The sequence below is a fragment of the Megalops cyprinoides genome, chromosome 15, assembly GCF_013368585.1.
Source record: "Megalops cyprinoides isolate fMegCyp1 chromosome 15, fMegCyp1.pri, whole genome shotgun sequence".
In the NCBI taxonomy this organism is placed as follows: Eukaryota; Metazoa; Chordata; class Actinopteri; order Elopiformes; family Megalopidae; genus Megalops; species Megalops cyprinoides.
The window spans coordinates 13,738,126-13,760,681 of NC_050597.1; the positions used below are offsets into that span (position 1 = coordinate 13,738,126).

The window sequence follows — 22,556 nt, forward strand, 5'->3', positions numbered from 1 at the left end:
TCATAAGTGACAGAATGATGTCTATGTGATGTCATCATGCAGTAAAATGGTGGAGTTGTGGCAGAAGCTGGTGCAGGTAATACTACCCCTCTATTTACTCCCCATTAGAGCAAGATGCAGCCTGAGCATGTGAGGGATTTTTAGTATCATTTTAATGGTGTTACTCATAAATACTCCCCCACAAAAAGCTTTCTACATACACAAACACAAATAAAACAACAGGAAACAAACTGCCAGTTTGCACTGGCGAAAGGTGAATCTGCTGGAGAAGAATGAAGCTAACGGGATCTATCAAGGGACTGGCCATTTCATTCTTCCCCCAAAAAATGGCTCCTGAATGTGGCGTCTGAACACTGAACATGGAAGCTCTAGTACAAAGACAAGAGGACATGTTCACAGCCCTTTTCATGTTTTCACTGTGTGAAAAATACAAATTATGAGCAAAGAGAGGATTAAAAACAACCAAGGACTGATCAAATGCAGTAACCAGGGGCTACCAAAATACATAATCTACTGTTCTAAAACTGTATGACTAAAAGAAAACAATCATCATCACCATTGCTTGCATTCTCAAAACTCCTATTTCATGTCAACCCAGTTTACTCAGCAGTTTTCTCTTAAATCTGACATTTAATTTATACCTCAGCATCTTTAAAACCAATTCATTTTTTTTTGTCATTTTGACAGCTGGGAATTAATTTCAGCCTTATCTCCAACCCTGAATGCATTAGCAAAGCACTGGGCATGGATATTACAGTAATTGGTTTGGAACCAGTTCTCCTGAGTGAAGCTTTAGTCAAAAGTTACAATTTACAACATTAAGACACCTTTGCACTTGTGTTCTCTTAGAATCTGTACATTCTCATCAGTGTAAGTCCATACATTGGCAATATACATTAAGTGCTATCAACCTGTACATTAAGAATGTTATCAGATTTCTTAAAAAGCTCAATGTTAAAACAGAAAATTAAACTACTAATAAAACAGACTGAAGCTTAATTTTTTCTTGATTCTCACTGGCGCATAAAGTTACGTTCCATTTCATGTAAACATTCATAATCTAAATTTTTAGTGTTCAAAAAAAAAAAAGTTTGAAACAACAGTCATTATTACATAATTAAAACTGCCATAATAACTATCAGGCTTTTTTCAGAAGCCATTGTGGTATGACAGGAGGTAAACTTTGTTAATGCTGGCTTTATAATGTGGAGTTGCTCAGAAGAACATGGCTGCAGTGATGGAAAAGAACTCCATACTGGAACCCGCCTGTTATATTTTCCAAAGACTATGGACAGCATTTGTGGTCCACATAACTGGAAACCAATGGAAATGTTTTATGGAATTGTTACTGGTAGTGCTATAGAAGTACAGAATTAGCGGTCACAAAACACTTTAAACCTTGAGGGATTCCAATATTCAGCCAACAATGCATCATCAGATAGATATTAATGGTGAATATATCAAGATATACTGATAGTAATCTACTGGTATTGATCTAATAACTGTATTTTTGTTGTACTTTGTGTGCAGGCTCTGTGAAATACAAAGTATCACTTACTGCATACAAGAGCTCATGCTGTTTAAGACTGTGACCAGTTGCATTTTAAGACCAGGTCAAACTTGTTAAACACAAAGCATGGCCATATTAAAAACAAGTTTTTAAATATGACCAGTAATACTATTTTCTACAGTACTGTAGATGTTCCAAATAAAAAGGGTCACTAGGGCCTATATACACTATGTTTTTTTCACTTAAAATATATTTCTACCTTAACCCTAATGGCCTTTAATTCAATATGAATAATAAACACGTTGTGATGTGCAAAATGTCTAAAGGAATCTCTTTAAGATTAGAATTGCTTTGGCTTTTTTGTCTACAGTGGATATATTAGGCTCTCTTAATTTAATCTCTTTGCAAGAAATTTGACATGGCTTTCCTAGCAACATATGCGGATATGTATTAATGTGTCAGACTGCAAGGTTTCTGGTGGACAGAGGGTGGCGCCTTAGTCCGCCCTCAGTTTCCTGTGCGTCACATTTTCCACGGGCGACACCCCGTTGGAGTGGCCGTTCATGGACGCCGCAGAGCCGTTCTGATACTCTTTTCTTCTGGAAGCTCCCTTCTTCTGATAGGTCTGAAAAAAGAAGAGCCAAAAAGGAGAAGTCACACCGTGTAACTGCCAGGACATTTTTAGCAGTAACATTTCGGTGAGTCAGAGGTAAAAGGCTGTGAACTCTGTCACAGCCTGTATGCTGTATGCTTACTGTATGCTGTGGAAAAAACATATCAGCCATACATTATTTTGTGTTAATACAGACTCAAACTGTGTTGTGAGCAGCACTGTTCATATGGTAACAATGTCAATCGAGCATTATTACACACACAACATAATTGCACAAACGGAGCAGCTTACCTGTATGTAGAAGTTTGAGAAAAGGACTATCAGAGTGACCATATAACCAATCTGGAAATACAGCCACCCCATTGGGAACCCACAGGGCCAGACAACAGCACAGGCTGTCTGACACATGGTTAAAACAAACTGGATCTAGAGAGAAAAAGGGTTAAATTAAAACTTTACAAATGAAAGTAAAAAAGTAGCACTAACTACAACTTTTATGGTTATAGTCAACTTTAACAGTTATACTTTTATAACTACAACTTGTATGCACATTCATAGTTATAGTGCCTCAACACTGTTGAGAGCATGCTTTTAAACTCCCACTTTAGATTTATTGAGGCCTGTAAAATGTCCTTTTACAAGAAATTCTACCTGGGTTATATTATTATGTAAGCATAAGTATTTTATACTGCTCAACAAAGGCTCAAAGTGCTCTTTTAAGTGTAACTGAATGGTGTTAAATACAGTGACCATACCAACTTTATTATTAAAATACTATACGTTGCTCTGGATAATGTTGTCTAAATGAACCAATACCAAGAATGACAGTAATAACATACTGAAGGTGCAACCATGAGTTCTGTGCCTTTTACCCACACACTCATATTCGCATACCAAGTCATTTAAATGCACCTAAAAATACATCAGTGAGACAGAATGACGTAATGTCTTTTGTTCAGGAACAGGGGCAGTGCCTCAAAACCAAAGCAAAAGTAAAGGACTGAAAAGACATGTCTGGAACAAATCCAAAACAGCACTAACTGTAGTCCCGTATGTACAACAGAGGCCGCAGCTGTCATGTTGTGTATAACTTTGTATATACAGCACAGCACATTTTGACCTTGGGAATTCCAGTGCTATGTTTCGCTGTGCTTGACGTTTTAAGTCTTGCAGGTATTGCTGTATGCCTGTGTCTCTGACCCCTGTATCATAGGGGAACAGTTATTCTTTTCAGCTGAATACCATATGTGTCACCATCAGACACACAAAGACAAACCAGGAAAAAATCCACCCCTATTGCTCTCCATCTGGCTTAGTTTCAAAAACAGCTGCAAATTCTTCTGATGAAATGTATCTGCTTTTACGCTCAGTTATAGCTGGCAGTCATTTTCAGTTGGCTCGCTCAATCCATACTTGTTGGCCACTGGGGAGAGTTTAGACTTGCGCCCCTCCCCTATCCCTCACAGTTCATTCTGAATCTGGATTACATCTTCGGTGAGGTGCAGGATATTTTGAATTTTAGAGCTGACCGAAAAAAGGAAGCCAATTCCCTGTTGTATAAAACCATGAAATATGAGTCTTTACCTTATTTTTCTCTTTCAGAAATACATAACTAATATGGGGGAGGTGAGTCAAACTATAAGAAAAATAAAGTACTTTGTGCTATCACTGATAAATCTAGCAGTCTGTTCAGTTAGGGTCTAAGAACACCAGTCAAGTGACCCCAAGTGTGTGAAGTCACGAGAGACTCACCAGCTGCCCCTGGGTAATGTATTTTTTCCACCACAGGTAGGGCCGCATGGCTGGAATGGCTGAGAGCCCATAGTAGGAGTACATTAAGACATGGATGAAGCTGTTGAGGGAAGCCCCAAAGTATGCTGTGGAAGAAAACATAGAGAAGTGTGAGGGGTGAGTTCTTCCTCTGCCCTGTTCAGACATAGGGGGCGAGGCACGTCATGTTCAGACTCAGTCAGGGGGCACATTAGTGTCCATTACAACCATGGCCTAATGCATCACAATCTTCTTTGAAAATTTTTAATGCAATGATTAAGATACATAAATTATACTGATACTGTACATACACTGATACTGTACAGATGCATCTGTACAGATGCTGATGCTAGCTGACCACAAATCATCAGCAGTCTATCTCATCAGGAAACTCTTCAAGCACATTCTACTATAGTGGCATCTGTTTGCAGTACAGACAACTAAACAACCAGCAGGAAACCAATGCATCATATGGAAATGATATCTACTCCTTTGATGGACAGCGGAACAAGCACCTGGCACAGCAATGTAACCTCAGCGATGACTTAGATTGCCCCTTTTTTGTCACTCCCTCCTTAGCCACCCATCCCAGAAACATCTGATAAGTGCCTGTAAAGCCCAGAACAGGCACCAGGCCAGCAGGTGCAATTCTAGGTCACCAATTCTGGGAGATCCAGATTTGAGAAGAAAAGTTATTTCAGGAAATAAGTCTATTCTCCTCATAGACACTCGTCACGGCTACTCATAACTTACTCTGTCTTCCTCATAAACTGAGTGTACGGAGCATCTCTTAGGGCAAGGCAACCTTGGTAGCTTGATTTTATATTGCTCGGTACATGCTTGATACATGTATATATGGCTTTCCAATGACAAATATGTCTTGAATGCTAGAACATTAAAACCAATCAAAGCTACCCCTGAAAGCATACATACACTTGTCACACCATTCCTAGCATAAATATGTCAAAGAATATGTATTTATTTTATTTGCTATGCAAGCATCATTACCCACAATTGACTTACATTTTAGAATATTACCCATTTAAACTCATTAAGAAACTAGTGTAGCAGAGCTGAAGTGATTAGCTCGTGTGAGTCCTGGGTAAAGCCTTAGGTAGCGGGTAGCAGGTAGCCGAGCGGTAGCAGCAGCTACGTCACCCCCCCCAAGACCTGGTTAAGTAGCATTGTTGCCGACAGGCTAAGGGCAATTTGCCTTTAGTTCAACTGGCAACGACGCTGGCCGTAAGGGGTTGTCAGTGAGCAGTGAGAACCTTGGTTCGAAACTCGCTCGCTCGCCGACCCACCTGACATCTAATACACAACGCAGCAACTTACCACCTGTTACACTTGCTCCAATTTACAACAGTAGTGTCCCTGCTAGAAGTCACACTTGGAACCCTCTGGTTACAAGGCCTTGTTATCTTAAACCACTATTCTACTCTGTCACTCCCCTGTGGCATCAAAGGCAGTTTAATTTCAGATACAACTCTGGGTCTACCACCTGACACTTGTAGTTCTGAATGATTTATCTCCATGACAGCAGGCCACTTAAGCGACAGACAGTGGAAAAGCTGGAGGCACTCACAGTGTCCGCACGGCACCCAGTTCATGACAAACCACCAGATGTTGAGCATGCTGGCGTGGTGGTAGACGTGCAGGAAAGTGATCTGGTGGTTGTTCTTCCGTAGTATGAAGAAAAAGGTGTCCATGAACTCGATGAGCTTGGAGAAGTAATACCACCAGAGAACATTTACGATCTGCGGAGAACACAAACAGCAAAGACAATCTGCTTAGTGGGGAAACCGAAGTGCTACGCTGTCTGTTTTCATGAACTAGCCTCCAAAGTACAGGGCTGGCCTTCCACTTCATCTCCCGCCTGGTGTGACCTCCATTCATTCCCTACAAAAGCTCCATGCCCAGGCGTGCAGACAGTAACCAAAACAAAAAACACAGGAAACTGCACTGAGACGGTGCCTTTATCCAACAGCCTCTGAAAACCTAAGGGAATAACATGGCTAAGTTGGACACTTGTGGTATTAATTTCTGTGATTTTTAATTGCAGCAGCACTGTGACGTGTTTTCTTGTTCCTGTGACAATGCATTATTCCTCCTTGTCCGACATTCACAAGAGGTGCTGAGGGAAGCGCCCCTGCTGATGCTGCACAGTTAAGACGGACTCTGGCTTATCTGCTGGGGCTTGCAGACACTGCCTCACATAAATTGCCTGAGGTTAGGCCAGCAAACACAACAACCTTGAGGATACAGTATATATCACCATTCAAAGGCAGCAGAGAGAATGGTTAATGGAGCTACAAATCAGACTGCTACAGCTGAGGCTCATTGGTTAAAGGTATACTACAGGCTGTGAAAGTTTCCTTGTTCGAACCAAATGACAACGGGTTATAACAGACCGCATGTCACATTGACTCATTAACACCAACAGCCTGATTTAAGATATGAATTGAAGCTTTGAAAAAAAATGGGGGGAAATACTTATTATTAACCATTATTTGTGCCCGTAATATAATAAAAATTATAAAGATATTTTACATGAATACTACTGCATTAACATCATTGCATTATTAGCATATTAGCATGACTGCTAGCATTTTTCACATAAACATGAGTGTTTTCAGCACAGTTAAAACTATTTGCATTAATTCAATTCAATTCAATTTATTTGTATAGCGCTTTTTACAACACAAGTTGTCACAAAGCAGCTTTACATTGATCCCAGCCCTGAGACCCCCTGAGAGCAAGCCTATTTGCATTATTAGCATGATTTCTATTATTGGCCTCTTACTCACTACATTCTGATAATACTTGGAATAATAATAATACTAACAATATAACTATTAGTGCTAACAATAATAAATGAGCCATTAAGGTCTACATTGCTATTGCTTGGTAATTGCTTGCTCATTTCGGAAAAATGTTTATATCAGCTGCTTTTTACTGTGACCACATCACACACACACGAGACGCAGTTGTCATTGTTTGTCCTTACCTTGTTATCAGCCTCCCCTCCACTATGTGTATCCTGGCAGAAGAAGTTGTAGCCCCCCTGCCACATGCCCGTAACTAGCTGTAGAGAAAAATGTTGTTAAGAATCATCTGTGTAGTTCACGTATCTGTGAAAATCATTATTTAAAACCACGTTTTGCCAGTATCCCTGTTAATCCATAGCTCTCTCTTGCCAATTGGCTGGAGCTAAGGAGGGCCGGGCTTGGTCGGTACTTGGAGTATGCGGCCTCTTGGGGAAACCAGAATGGTGCTGGGAGTGGTGTTGATAGGCAAGCAGGGGGTGGTCCCTCTGGACCATATAAACTCAAAAGCCAGAAAAAACACCCGCTGAAACCTTGCGTGGGCTAAGGTGAGTCATACTCTTCACTGTGAAGCAGTTTCCTTGAGGTTCTTGAAAAGGAACCTTCAAAAGCATGATATGCAATTCAGTTGTGTGTATATACCTGATTTTAATGTGGTTATGTTTACAACCCAATCTCACCTTAACAACTTAACATTACAGCATTCAAAAGATCCACTTAGATTCACTCCACAGTAGAACAAAGACAATTGTGAGGAGGACTGAATGCACTGGAGCAGAGAGTAAAGCAGAATAAAGCAATAAAAAACATATAAATAATATTCATAAATAAAAAATGTAATCGAAATTCAATGACTAATGAATGACTAACTATTTCAGGCTGACCACAACCCATGGGAAACATGAAAAGGTATAGAGTTCCATTCATGCTCAGATTGTAGAGCTTCTCCCTCGTGCCTCATGTATTGTTCAGAGAGGCCTCCTCTCCACTCCGGTGTATCTGCTTACAGTTGTGACTGCATGGCAGCACTGGTACTTCCTGAATCACTGACACACAGCCTGTAATTTCCCACTTCTTTCATTTATAAAGCAGCCCTGGTTGTACACACACAATGCATAACCTCTATCTAGTGCTGTATGGCCATGGACTAATTAAATCAACTGTGCCTCCCTGATTTGCTTACTCTATTTTCTGACATTCCAGTAATTATGTTACCGGTCCATAATTCACAGCTTAATGAACCTGGTGTAGATGCATGAAATATGTTCTATATACTGAACCCCTTATGAATATATACAGAACATATACTTCTTTCCTAATCAAAAGAAAAAAAAACTGAATTCAGGGCTGCACAAAGACGCACTTCAGAAGTCATATTCATTATATGTTTATGACTTAAGGTTGTGCTGGTGCTGTTTCAAAGTCTGCAAGGGTTTATTAGCTGTTTGAAACAAAGTGGGACAATACAATACTGAGGTGTGAGAGTCACAATGGGGGCTGAGCATAATCCCACATTCAGTCCAATCACGCACTTTGGAAAGCTGAGTTCTCTGAACAACTGCAGATCGGGCGAATGGCAACTAATTGACAGATAAGTGGCCCTGTTTTCCATTTCTTTCGGAGAGATGCATTGTGGTTCATTTTCTTTTTTCAAGCATCCCCTTCCACACTTAGTACACCAAGATCCATTTCCATGGCAACTCTTAATTTGTGGCCCTTTGTTTATTGTCACACAGCTGCGTCTTTCATGCTTCCAACTGCTCCTCAATAGAAGCCTTGTTCTAATGTTTCTTCAAGTTACGGTTTGCGAATGGATCAGCTTTTGACAGGCTTTGCCTTCAAAACAAATTAGCCACGTTCTGCTTCAAAAATTAAAAAAAAAAATCACTCATCTCAAAGGTTTAGAGACTACATAGTTGATTACGAAGAAAGACTAACCTTTCAAATGGCCCAAAACATAGTATTATCCTGAACTTGTACAAAGGCCTACAGTATATGTACAATAACTATATGTAAAAAGGCTTTCATTACCAATGTAAAATATTTCTAGTTCTGCTACTCTGTATCGGTCAACTTCCATTAGCCAAGTGGTAGAACATCACAGACAGACACAGTAAACTAAATTCATGGTTTATTCATTCACTTTATTCCCTGTCTCTTTACTGACAGTTTGCAGTCTTTTCAGCCTGCATAGATATTGGTCTATGACTTTCTCACTTCTTTATTGAAGTTGTCCTCATAAGAAATACATCATTTCGGACCACTCCTTGGGCCATATAATTACGTGACAATAGTGTCAATTCAGGCTCCTGGTTCAAGTTATATACTAATATCACTCCTGCCATTAATGATGTAGCTCACAATCATAAACCCTCTTAAACTTTCTAACTGACTTTGGGGTCAAGTTCTGCATCTCCTTGGCCTGCAGACATCACTGGATCATTATGCAACAGTCTCATAGAAACAGATTATCCAACTCTGAGATAAATAAAAACAGAATGCCCCCCCCCCCCCCCGCATTCCCCCCTCAGATTTTAAATATCTTGGGCAACAGATCAAACGAGGAGGTAATGTGAAAAGCAAGAGGAGGGCTAATTATGTTGATGAAACTGAGGCCGACAGGGGGATTACCATCTGATTCGGCCCAAGATGACGGCCGTTTTGCCCTCTACGAGCACTGGGGGGAGGAGCAGGGACTTACAGATGTGCTCTGTCGCTCCCCTGTGTAATCCTCTTCGCTAGACACAAAAAAACTTCAGCCTGTCCACCCGCTCTAGGAAGGTTCTGGAACATGAAATGAGACAACCTTCACACTGTGCAGGAAATTTTTTTTTTGTGTCAGCGGCCGGATCCAGTGAGATGTCCCTAATCCGCAGTGAAAGGCCCCCAATTCGTGCCGACGCCTGCTCCAAAATTCACACCGTGGGGCTCAGGGCTGCGTCTGTGTCAGGCTTACAGACATAACTAAGCTTGTACTATTCCAACAGATTATTTTTTCAGATTAAGGTTGAAATGTCATCAAATCTTTGACCTTCCCTCTAATCGCACATCAAAAGTCTGGGACAAAGCACTTTTTTTAACTCATGAGTTGGCAGTTGGTTGTTCCCCAAATGAACCCAGCCATTTAATGTTGCTTGCAATTTACGGTGAGGATGGCTGAACATTTTTGACGTAATGAGTTTATTCCGGACATAAAATTCTAGAAGGTTTGGACAAAACAATGCTGAATCATGAAACTGTAATCCTGATCTTTGCTATTCCTGTGAAAAATAACAACACCTAATTATCTAGAAAGCAACCTCACTTTGATCAATACTGGTAGTTTAACATGGTGTGAAGGATAGACATTTTCCATTAAAATGCTATCCTTTCCTTTTCCCAGCCTATTTATTGCTTTGAAGCCAAGAATACAATTGAGGTAATTCCCTCTAACAATCTTGCAGTTTCAGCGCTCCTGTTTCCTTGGTCTAACAATTTGTGTACATCTCTTGTGTTATAATTCATAAAGAATTTAAGAATGCTAACTAGTTGTATTTTACCTTTATTTCATGAGTTACACTACTTACTGTATGCTCATGCAAAGATATTGTTAGTTTTCTAGAATTTCAGTTATTTCCATTGCAATTACTCATAAAAGAGCTTTGATTTTTTGAAGGGGGGTGAGGGAGTCCTGGCTTTTTGAAGTGCACACACAAACATGAAGCTAGCCAGATCACCATGTATGACGATCAGTTTGATGCCCTTTCATAGAGAGAAGGCTCATTGGGTGTCTCCTTAAAATAACACGCAACTTTAAGCCCCAGAAATGCCTCTTTCTTCAGTGCCCTGGACGAGAGACGGCAAGCAGCCACTTTGCCCTTTAATCAAAATCAGGAGGCACAAACTGGAGCCAAGAGTCCAGTCTGAGACAAACCGAAAACTGGAATACATGTTTAATGAATCACGCAGTGTTGGCACAGCCGGTCAGTCAACTAGGGAGTTACGCAATGCAGAGACAAAGAGGAAGAAGAGGAGGGAGTTTTCTGTCAGGATGGGGAGGGAAAAAAAACATTGAAGCAGTAGATTGAAACACCTATGCTTTTAAGAGCAGTCTCTACTTATGACAACTTTGCAGTTCTGAAACACACAGCCGACAGGCTGATGGTTGTTTTATGAATTAATGCTCTAAGCACAGGTTTCATGAAGCCTAGTATTTATATGAAGACTTAAATATAACGAACTGCTAGTGATAAAACTGAGTTAAGATAACACACAACTGAGCTACTGCAGAACTGAGGAAGCCAGGGGTTGACACAACTCAAGTGTTGAAATTGGGAAACACAGTGTATGTCATCACCTCAGTAACAACTCTGGGGTCATGAGGTGCCATGCAACGGTCACTGAAGCTTCCCTATGAGTTAGAAAAGGCTTATCAACTTCAGAATGGGCAAATTCATCAGCTGTTTCTTCCAAGCTACCTGGCTATTTCTTAACAGTTGTCCTGCTGCTGTTGTTTGTAGTGGTAGCTTTTTACAGAGAGATTAAATAAGCCTTCATATTCCTGCTGCAGGAATGTATTTCCTATCATCTGAATGTATTTTAGGGAGTCCCTCTTTAGCATTTTTTTTCTATTCCACAGCTCTGTGGATGCACAGGAAACGGTAACAGTTCACAGATGACAGGCGGCTTTTTTTGGGCATATTCTGTTGTTTTTTATTTTTCATTGTCTATTGGCTGTCACTCACAGCTCATGAAAGTCTACAATGAACAGAAGTGGTTGACAGTATCAATCCTGCTAGACTATGCATTTGTGAATCATCCGGACCTTACACAATATGCACCTACACCATCTAAAGCATTAAGCCAAAGTATGATTTCAGCATGCACGCCCCACTTTCACCAAGCCACGTGGCAGTGGTGGTCAAGAGGACAGTCAGCATTGATTAAACACTGAATCTAACATGTCCCACATGGGAGCTTTCAGAGTCACCTACACATGAACAGTGCAATATTTAACAAAATGGTAGGTGGTGGCTTCTCTCATATCATGTCTGAATGGCTGCACCTCAAACAGGCTGTTTGGCAGTTCATAAGTATACATTGCGCCAATGGCATTACAAATAAAACGGCAGCTATTTAAATGCTTTAAAAAGCAATGCAGCAGATATAACTGAAAGAAATGAGAGGTCTGTTTTTTCCATGACTACTAAATGAATGATTCCTGGACACAGACTGAATAACAGCAGGAGGAACTCTGCAGATAACCTTCTGTCCCAAGACCTGTAAATCATTACAGGGCAAGGAAATTGAGAGAATTGCCTTTGGAAACCAATGACAATGCACAGCCTTCCACTGACAGAGAACATACAATGCTCTAAACATCAGTTGCTGTATTACCTTTATTTCCCAAAGGTAACTTTTCTGTCTTCCAAACATACAAGAAGCCGTCACCATTTTTCTTGATCATACAACAGAACTCCAGAGTTACATGTTTTCTAGCAAAGATGCATATCCAGGTCAGCTTTCATAGATAGCTGACAGGGCCTCTATTCTTTCAGCTTAGACTCACAGACAGCACTGTGGAGTTGGAAGAGGTCAACTTTTTGATGGGAATTAGCATTTCAATCTGCACTATGCAGTAAGTACAAACTTATTAGCCGTAACTGGTGTGGTCTGTGTATGCTGTACTGCTGTTGTTTTGCACACAAAAATATGCTTGACTTTTACAAAACTGAACTTTCACTGACCCATTTACTGAATGGCTCTCACACTGACCAATGTGTGAGGAAGTGATCAGGCAGGCAGAAGATGTGGTGTCTTTGCCTCCTAAAATCCCAGCACTTTGTGCTCCAGAGGGAACTATTAAATTCTTTGACTATTTTTCAATATCATGCAGCCAATTTCTGAAAACCTTTGCATTTATTACAGGAAGTTTCTCTGGAGGTATAAAACTATTTTACGTTGTTTTTATTATAATACTGGTACTATTAAATGGAAGATTCAAAAACAGCACATGAAAAAAAACAACACGAAACAAACCAATAAATGTAAATGTAAAATACAAATTTTACATTTTGTATGTAACCCAATCATGCATCTGGTTTACTCAGGGGCCATTTCGGTTGGCTTGCTCACAGACAGAACAGTACTGGCTCATTTTGGAGACTCAGAGCACAAAATGAGATTTTAAAAATTGTAAGTCAATTTACTGAGAGTGTACATGTCTGCCTAAATAGTTTAACTACAATTTCCTTCTTCTGAATCATACAGAGTCAGGGCTAATACACCACATTACTTCTAAAATTGACTGAGTTGGAGTATGTCATCACCTCAAGACACAGCCAAATATTGGCTAAGTTTGTTACTAAGTATTACAAAACTACTGGTATTTGGAAACTCAAAATCACCAACTGTTTCTACCAAGCCACCCTGCTATTTTGGTCTGCTTATCATGCATCTTATGTTTGTCATAACAGCTCTCTGTGGATGGAAAAATTAACACTTCTCTCTCTCTCTCAACACAACACAACTGCTCTCCCCAATTCTCAGACATCTCCTAATTCCCTGTTTTGCCTTGGTTGCCATCTTGTCTTTTTTCTTCCACGGCTCTTTCTATGCTTCTCATTATTGCAGTTCTATAAGAAACAGCTTGCTGGAATATTACATTCCTAAAGGCCCATTTTTTCATTGCCTGCTGGAAGTTCTTGTAAGGTTGGCTTGTGAAACAAAATTCACAATTTTTTTCTGGCAAAAAACTTGCCAGAGAAGGAACTGCACCTCAATGGTGCTAAAAAAAAGCAGTTGCCATAGCTCGCATACTGAATGCTGAAGTACAATTTCAGCATGAACATGCTGAGTCTCAACACTTATCATGGCAAACTTGTTATTTCTGTTATCAGAGCTAAAATTATACCGTGTCTTTCAGGCTTAATTTTTGTTTTACTTAACTATGTCAACCACAGGTTGGATTAAAAACAGAATCTTATTTGCGGATAGCCTCACCACATAATTTTAACCATGGCTTTCCATAATTTGAGCCCTGGTATGTTTTAATGTATTTTAAAATGGCAGTTATTTGTTTTGGTCTATTTCAATAATTTGTTGAAGCTGGTTAAGTAGAATCATCACATCCCTGAGGTAATACTCACTATATCTGCTGACAGGGGTGCGGAGCACAGCTATCTACAGTGCTCTTCTACACAAACACTCATTTCTTTAGAAAACCAGAAATAAGCCTAGATAATACTGTACATACCCACCCCTATCCCTAGAGGAACAAGGCAAATTTTTCCACTGCTGTGGGCTCCCGGTCACTGTTGACTGGTGATACGACTCAAATCAAAACTGGGCCACGGGGCTCAGCCTGCGCTGGGACAAGCGTTTTAGCTGACTGAGCCACTTGGGAGACTCCAAAAATGTATAATTTCTTTAGACTAAGCAAAAAAAAAATTGCTCGTGAATATTAGTGAAGGACAGTTTACACTATACAAAGTTACGCTATAGCTAAATAAAATGCATCAGATCTGTATCAACATTCTATTTGCTCTTTGGGTTCGAATGCTCTTATGCAACATATTAGTTTATTAGTCAAATGTGTTATTATAAGATAGACAGATAGATAGACAAGGACACCACAAAGAAATGAGTTCACATTTCCAGTAAGCATTGGTGATTATATGACAGCTGGCAGCTGAAACAATAAAATCCCCAGAACACAGCTGCACACTCACCACACCCCTCAAGCATCGGCATTGCAAGAATGCTTCTCTGCACTGACAAGCAATCTCTGCGCAAGACTTACTCATCTATGCCTTTGTGTGCTATCTGACTGTAAGAAAACCTTTTCTGTTTTTGCTTACTAAGAAATGTTCTCATTTATACCACTAGTAGCACTTAAAGCAATAAATTGTCCCAGACAAATTATTATCAGCCATGGCAAAAAAGGGCAACAAATCTGGCACCATCTAACTTTTGCAAGAGTGCTTTATGTATGACTCAATCCACTCTTATCTCGTGTCTCAGACTGGTACATTTCATCACCAGGGGTGACCTTGCATTACAAAGTTCGTAACTTTAAGGGTCTGTTCGTCTGCACCATGCCCCCTTCCCCCCACCACAGACACGCCACACCACATCCTGTCTACCGTGACTGAAGATAATACGGGTTTTGGCCCTACCTCGTAGAACATGTAAAAGGACAGGATGGTGAGCCCAAGGTTGTACACCACCATGAGACCTCTACAGGAGAATGGTTGCCTGTTTCTCATGTACTTGGGTCCCATCCACACAATCAGCAGGTACATGACTGTTAGCAAGAAGGTTGGGGGGTAGTGGTCCAGCAGCAGCCAACCTCGGACCCTGGGATCTGAAACACAGAGGGTGGTGGGTTATTGGTCATTGATACTTTGGTAAGAGTTTTCACCCAGTTGACATACACCTTCTAAAAGAAAAAATCGAAGAACATTTCTTCTGAATTTTAATGCAAATGTACCGATCTAATGTTGTCCTATTGACTGTACTGTTCCACGCACGTGTTTATTATACTGTATATACTAATATAATGCACATAATTACCTGCACTTTTTTACTGCCTGCACAAACCTGGAAACAGCACAAAGAACACTGATTTCCTTTTGGACACAGTGGGAACTGTGCACTCTGTGACCCTCTCTTGAACATGAGTTTATCCTGCACTAGGACAAAAATGATATGGGTGCATTGCAAGGATGGGTGCTGTGAGGGGTTTCTGATGCATATGAACTGGTAAGAGGCAAGAAGGACACCTGGTATTTTGCCCAGGTGAGCCTGTGCAGGAAAATCAAAGACTTGCTAAAGGATGAGGGGAGACTTGTCAAAAATTTGACAGGTAATACCTGTCAGACTTTTAACACTGCTGTATGTGCACGGCCAAGAACCTTCTATGTCCCTGTAGAGGACAATCTGCCGCAAGAAATTCATTGTTAACATTTCCACTGGCTCCAAAGTCAACAAAGTGCACTGTTTCGTTTTTGCTTTAGTGCGCACTTGAAATTATGTAACCAAGCAACAAATCAACCAAGGCTAAAACAAGTGTTCCTGATGCTAATGACTGTACTTATAAATACAAAGAGGAGAAAGTTAAACTTGGAAATTTTTATTCAAAATAGCTCACAGCCATAATGCTTTGATCCTTATACAAAGCATGTTACGAATGAGAGCATACAGCTTATTTAGACTTTAGACATTATTTAGATTTTTTTTTTTCAGATTAGAGAAGGCCTTTGTAAATTATAATACAAAAGACTTTCACTGATGGCCTTTTGAAAGAACAGTATGTTGAAATATTATTATTTATGGGTGGAGGCCCTTGCCCAGGGTGACGGAGGATTCAGAGGAGGATCGTCCATTGAGGAAAGGGAGGACCAACCTCCCTAAAATTTCAAAGAAAAATAAACTTCCAAGAGAAAAATAAATACATGTAAATTTAACAGATTAATCTGTTAAAATACTGATAATATTACCATTTTAATGGCCACCTCAATTAAAAGCGAAATCAAGCAGGAATTAGACACGGCTCCATTCTTCTCTTGGTAGATTGATGAAACCACAGACATAAGCTGTCATTCACAGCTCTCAGTCATCGTCAGATATGTAGACCATCAGGGAACTATTCAGGAACGTTTTCTGGGTTTTTGTCGAGTGGGCGAGATGCGCAGTCGTTGTTTGAGTTTGTGCAGGCCGAGATGTCAGGGTACAATTTCAAAACAACAAAATGCAGCAATTTACCACTTTTTAGGTATATTTTTATTAGCAACTAGTTTTGATGTCAGCTTCAAATTCATATTTATAGTATACGGTCACGTGAAGGACAGAACACAACTGTCATTCCCACTAGCCACCCAAGCTATGCACTATGTAGTTCTGTGTTCAGACCACCCCTTAAAAATGTAAGAACTGCTTTCACAGCACAACATTGCCAACTATATCCCAAAAAGACCCCAATTAGAATGCTATGCTTTTATCAGTGCTTACTGTGCTGTTGCTGTATTTGTATGTCTTTTAGGTAGTTTGCCCACTAGTTGTAGACCAAAACTCCTTACTGCTGCTTTAAATGTGTCTGGGTTTCTGAAGGGACCTTCAAAATGGTGCTTCATTAAGCAGATTAATTGTTGAAGGGTCAAAGCTGACACTCATTGCCCTGTATTGATAATTACAAGGTGATTCCTGCTGAATTTAATTGTTATTATTATCAAGACATAATCAATATTTGCAAATGCATTTGAAGGTTAACTCTATGTACGTAAAGGTTGGATCAATCTACAACACAAACAGAGTTTATACAAAATGTTTCTTCTAAAAACGATACAGCAATGGCTTTCAAAGCACTGATGGTTTTCACATCACCAGTGGCTGTTTAATGAATGTAATGAAGAGGGCTGACATGAGAAATTTTCCCGATTGTTCACTTTATTCTGCTCCTTTTCAATTTCCTCTGTAAAAGCCTGGCATGTTCATTCCTACTTCACATTCATGGAACTGGAAACTGACAAAAACAAATGAGAGAGCTGTAGGCACTTCCTTTGTCTTACTTAAGAAATGCAATTGTCATATTCCTATTCCTAATAAAAACCTATTACCCAGCTTCAAGCTTTGTAATTATGTTAACTATCAGCAGACAAAGAAAAGGCGAATGAATATAAAACACAAAGATATGCATCTTTGTACAATGTTATGACCAGTTACCAAGAACATGATTCACAGAAATGGTCACTGAATGAATCAATAATATGAGCATATAATTTTGCATCTCCTTTTACATCACAATGAAACTAATAAATAATATGCATAATTCATAGCTTTACTGAACATGACTGATACTTGATTATTTAGAAAACTATAGATTAACCTCATTTCACTCTATATTTGGTGAAAGGACAGGCATTTTCCCTGATTTATAGCTTTGTCCAGCAACAGCATCACAGACTGTGCGCTGATAAAATATAATCATGACTAAGGATAACAAAGAACACTTGATTATTCAAAAAGAAATGAATGCTTGCTAATTAATGAAAAGTGAAAAATTTATTTCACACTATTATTGTGAAAGAAGACCCAAAGAAGAACTTAATAAAAACAGATAATTCATTGAAATTATCAACTTCCTTGCCTAACACTGTGATTGAATGCAGATCTCTGTAGGTTGATGATGTGTGTGCACAGAGGACCAGTCTTTTATACAGGGTCTAATGAAAGAAGGGGGATTTGACAACTCAAAAATCTGAATAACAACAGAATAATATAATCAAATTAATAAAAATACCACATCCCTAGTCCTTATCACTCACCTCTTGGGCCCATCCATGAGTCGATATAGGTGTTTAGTCTGTGGTTAATTGTCTCCATGTCCATCCTGCAAGAGGAAAACAGCATCTGTCAGAGACTGGAAACTGCATGTATCTTTATAAAATATTTACAGCTCATTTTGGCTGTCAACAAGTACATATCTTTCAGGTCTATTGTATCGCAGCCTTTGAGATGCAAATAATCCATTTTACATTGATGGTGCTAGCTCACGTACACCAAAAAGGTCTACAAAACTACATCCCCTCCCAAAAAAACAAACAAACAAAATAACTATATTCAAACCAGACAAAGATTCCTAAGAAAGGAGGGCATAGCCAGTGAGCAATGCCATGAAAACTATGATTCCTCAATCATTCCATGGTAATTCAACACCTTCCATCTGATCGAAACAGGGTAGCCTCTTAACAGCACAGCTTTACTTTTAAGAGGAGTATGTGAAGGGGTGTGTCATCTTTTTTGGCAAAAGTGAAATGACCTTTCACCATGAAGGGTGCAAAGGCTTAAGGGATGGGCCATTAGGACAACTGGCAAATGGCTACAGCATGCTCTGGCAGAGTGGTGCTGCTGGATCAAAAGGCAAGGGTAAATTAAGGCAGAGAAAAAAAAGAAACACTGACACTTCTACAGAATATGCATGCATCATAAATTGCTCACCAATCAACTGCATTCTAATTGCCCTGTTCCAAATATTCAGACTTTGATCCCAATGCACACATCACTGTTCTGAAACTCTTGCATTAAAATGTTGTAATAAAATACCACAGGTCAAGTCTGGGTTCAAGCATACCTCACAGTAGTTACTGATTTACAACAGAGAGCATATGTCATAGGCCTACATGAAACCATTTTACTGTGAAAAACAGGAAAAGGAAGGGAAAAGGGAGGAAAAGGACAGCTTATGGGGTAGCCTACAGCACAACTCTTTTTATATGCCTGTCAAACACGCTTTTGTAGGGCAACTTACACTGCATTTACAAATTGCACATATAACGCAGTTCCACAGCTGGACATCTACTGAGGAGATTCGTCTTAAGTTCCCTGATCTGGAACACAACAGCTGTTCCTCATCCAGGAACTTAACCAGTAGCCATTGATGGCGCCAGTTTCGACCCTTCTGCGGCATGACTTCCATGCACCACAGCAGAGCAAAGTGTGACATTAACGTGGCGATCTGACAGATGGCTTTCGTCTGTCTCCCCTGTTCGCACCGCGCCCTTCCCAAATCCTACTGTGACACTCTGTTGCCTGTCATTTTCACAGCATGCACTATCAAAGAGGGACACATAATCAAAAACAGAAAAAAACTAGACTAAGTGACGATACTTGGAAACAAAATGCTACTCTACCTGTGAGAAAAGTGTCCCAGATTCTGTTTTGTCACAAAGAATTATAAATGTTAGTTGCTTGAAGCTAACGAAAAACGACATGACAGACGGAGATTTGGGTGGGGTAATATGAGGCAATATAACAAGAATTTGTGTTTTTGGAGCTAAAGACACTTTTAAGCAAGTTCAGTCCGTCTTCGGATGTCCCACAAACCTGTTGGGATTTAGCCACAAATTGAATCTAAATTCAACATGGAAAAGGTAGCTGCCCAGTTTAGCTGCCGTATCAAAACATCTAGATAGTAATCTAGATTGCTGTCAGAATTACCAACCAGCTATTATCACAGCTGTGGGAAGTCTACTGCGTACGTTTTACATGAGTACATTCAACGAGTGGGATACGACTTCAGCATAGGTTGCTCGTTAGCTAGCTACACAAGGCAGTAATTAGCCTACTATTTGTTCATCGCTTTGATTAGCCTCGCTACTTAGCTGCCAAGAGACATGCGAGTAATTCCCAGCTAGCAATCTGGATTAGCTAGTTTCCTCACTGACGTTCTTAAAAATGTAGCCACTTTGCCAACGGCAATGCAGTGTAGTGTACAGTCTCTCTCTGTCGCTGTTAGAGGCATCACACATTATTTTCCTATTAAGGCAGGGCAGGGAACAGTAAAACACAATGGAAGCATAGCCCTAAATTTTGACCCGATGCTTGAGTAGCAATTGACATGGACTGTGCGACTGTTCAAGGCAACTAGTGAAATGTAAAGGAAATTGCCAGTTTTACCTTCAGTTTCTGATAGCGTGACCTACAATTTCAATTCTTTTGTTACTAATCAGAGGTTTAAACATACTTCGCTCTAGATATCGTTCCAGCCCAGAACTGGGCAGCCCAGCTGCAGCCTGTAAGATCATTTTCATGTGCGCAACTACAGCTAAGAGCGATTTCTATCATTGCAAAAAAAAAAAAAATCAAAATGATAGTGCATCTGAGTGCGCATATTGTAATGCATCATACCCCTTGCTAGCTATTTAGAGCAATCGTTTACCACCGAGCAACATAAAAGACAAAACTTGAAACGCTTAGCAAGCTAATAATCTTAAAACAGCCTTACTGACTTTTTTTGGTCTTTGTCGCTATACAACCGTAATCTTTGCGCTTACCAGCTACCTATGACAGCTAAGTTTATTATAACAAAGTTTTGTCTTTCTCCATGTACATACAACTAACCGACACAATGAAAAGCACCAGTAGCCGAGGAAAAAAACGTCCTGGAGAAAATGTTACAAGTAGCAAGAGAGAATACAGTTGCACAAAGCGGACAATGTTAACACCTAGACAGCTACGTGCCCAGCAACTGTACCATTGCTATTAGCTAGCTACTGTGAAAGAGGAGCCCATCAATGGAGTGATAACGGTACACGAGTCATTTTAGCTGAACAGGGCAGCTAGCCTCATGCACAACCAAAGTGAGGCATAATAACTTTATAGCTAACCGTTGCATACGTAATGATTCATGTTAGCCACCTGTATGTTGGAGGTCGTTAGCTATCTAGCCAGAAATATGCAGGTAAAATATGTGCTCATTCGAATGAGTGGACAGCAGCAGCTAACGTTAATGAAATAGTAGCCTACTATTCGCTCTCTGCATTGAAAGCTAGCTTACTAAAAATGCCAATTATAATGAATTTATTACACAAAAGCCCAACAAAAACGAGGAACTGTAGCTATCGATACGACCTCTGGTATTTTTTTCCCACATATAAATCAAAATCATGTATGTTACCTTTTTCCCTTTGAGGATGTGTAACCTTGGGTGCCCACCAGCAGAGGCGAAACGACCTGCTCGACTTTTCGTCTGAGTGGAAAGAATCAGCAGGGAAGAAACATATGAACTCTCTGGCTCCGCGCCCTAAGCGTCATTGTCAGTGACGATACCTTGAACAAGTGGATGACCTTCATTGATTGCTGCGTTAAACTGGCAAACCGGCAGCAATATTGCAAAACTGCCCACGGCACATGTCTAGATAGCTTCAATACGCTAATAGCCGATGCTGAAGTTATTTTTACAGACACCACGCCATGCCAATCGCGTTGTTAGCCTGCTACAATAGGCCTATATTTAATTCTGACATCAGTGAGTTCATTGTAACGAAAATCGCGAAACGCCAGCCAGTTTCAAAGTGTACTTCAGATCATTATGTCAAATACATGCGATGTCTTACAAGTCGGTACGGTTTGATCCTATCAAATTCATGTCATCAGTAGTAGGTAACTAAATTACAAATTACGGTTTAGCACACACCTTCTTGTCGTCGCATAGTTCAACTACACAGCTGCTTTCATACCAAGGGAGAGGAAAAGCTTTAATTTCATGTCAAAACTGGGCCACCGCAACATGCCACTGAAATGGTTTGTGCTCAGAGCTGCAAGCTTATTTGTAATGCTTAAACATGCACAGACACCCTCAGAGTTAGCCTGTTGTATAGGTTATTGACCATGAACACATACCGCAAACTTCCAGCGAAAGTTAGCTACATAGCTTTTTCTTTCATGCCATCCTCCTATCGTTTTAACAGTGCCATGCCATTTTAGGGATCCCTGCCCTGAAAATGACGTTCAGCTTCGGTCCTTACCTCCTCTGTATGAGCAAAGAGGGCAAATTGAATTGTAAATGAAATCGGATGAAAGGTAACCCAATGCCGAGCTCACCGCGGGATGATGTACAGTGTAAAGAGGTTAGCAGCTGTTCACAGACTCGAGGTCGAACGATTCCGCTATGTCACCCCATTCATCTGGCGTCAGTGAAGACCAATCACAGCACCGCATTCATCTGACAGTCCGGGGACGATGGGGTGAGTACGGGGTGAGTAGCCTACAGTGCCGGCAGCCGGGTTCTAACTTACACCCTTGTAGGGTAACTTGCGGGCGCCGGGAGAACGTGAGAGAAACGGGGCTGTTCCTTAAACATATTTAAAACAGCATTCGTGCTTAGACTACACCCATTTAAAAATGAGCTCTTCGACACGTAGAATGGAAAACTACCGCTGGAATACTTTAAAAAATAAGGCAATATGGAGATTAAATGAAACTGAAGTGAAATGATTGTTATGGAAATGCAACGACTGTGAAACCAGATATGCAACAGCATTACATAACATACATGTGAATGAAGTGACTGACACACATG

General features: G+C 40.2%; 1 protein-coding gene across 3 annotated transcripts; it reads right to left on the reverse strand.

Moving 5' to 3' along the window:
- Positions 1–136: 136 nt before the first annotated feature.
- On the reverse strand, positions 137–22,166 carry elovl5 (ELOVL fatty acid elongase 5). Of its 3 annotated transcripts, none has more exons than XM_036546342.1 (9): positions 22,003–22,164; positions 21,153–21,224; positions 18,022–18,086; positions 14,875–15,062; positions 6,901–6,978; positions 5,479–5,650; positions 3,876–4,000; positions 2,415–2,549; positions 137–2,135 (listed from the first exon to the last, which is right to left on the reverse strand). In XM_036546342.1, exons 3-9 carry the CDS (start codon positions 18,083–18,085, stop codon positions 2,007–2,009), a joined length of 891 nt encoding a protein of 296 aa, XP_036402235.1. In that variant the 5' UTR covers position 18,086; positions 21,153–21,224; positions 22,003–22,164; the 3' UTR covers positions 137–2,006. The 3 variants fall into 3 exon arrangements, with proteins under 3 accessions (XP_036402235.1, XP_036402236.1, XP_036402238.1); XM_036546343.1 differs by having other exon boundaries at positions 22,079–22,148; XM_036546345.1 differs by lacking the exon at positions 21,153–21,224 and having other exon boundaries at positions 22,003–22,166.
- Positions 22,167–22,556: the final 390 nt, after the last annotated feature.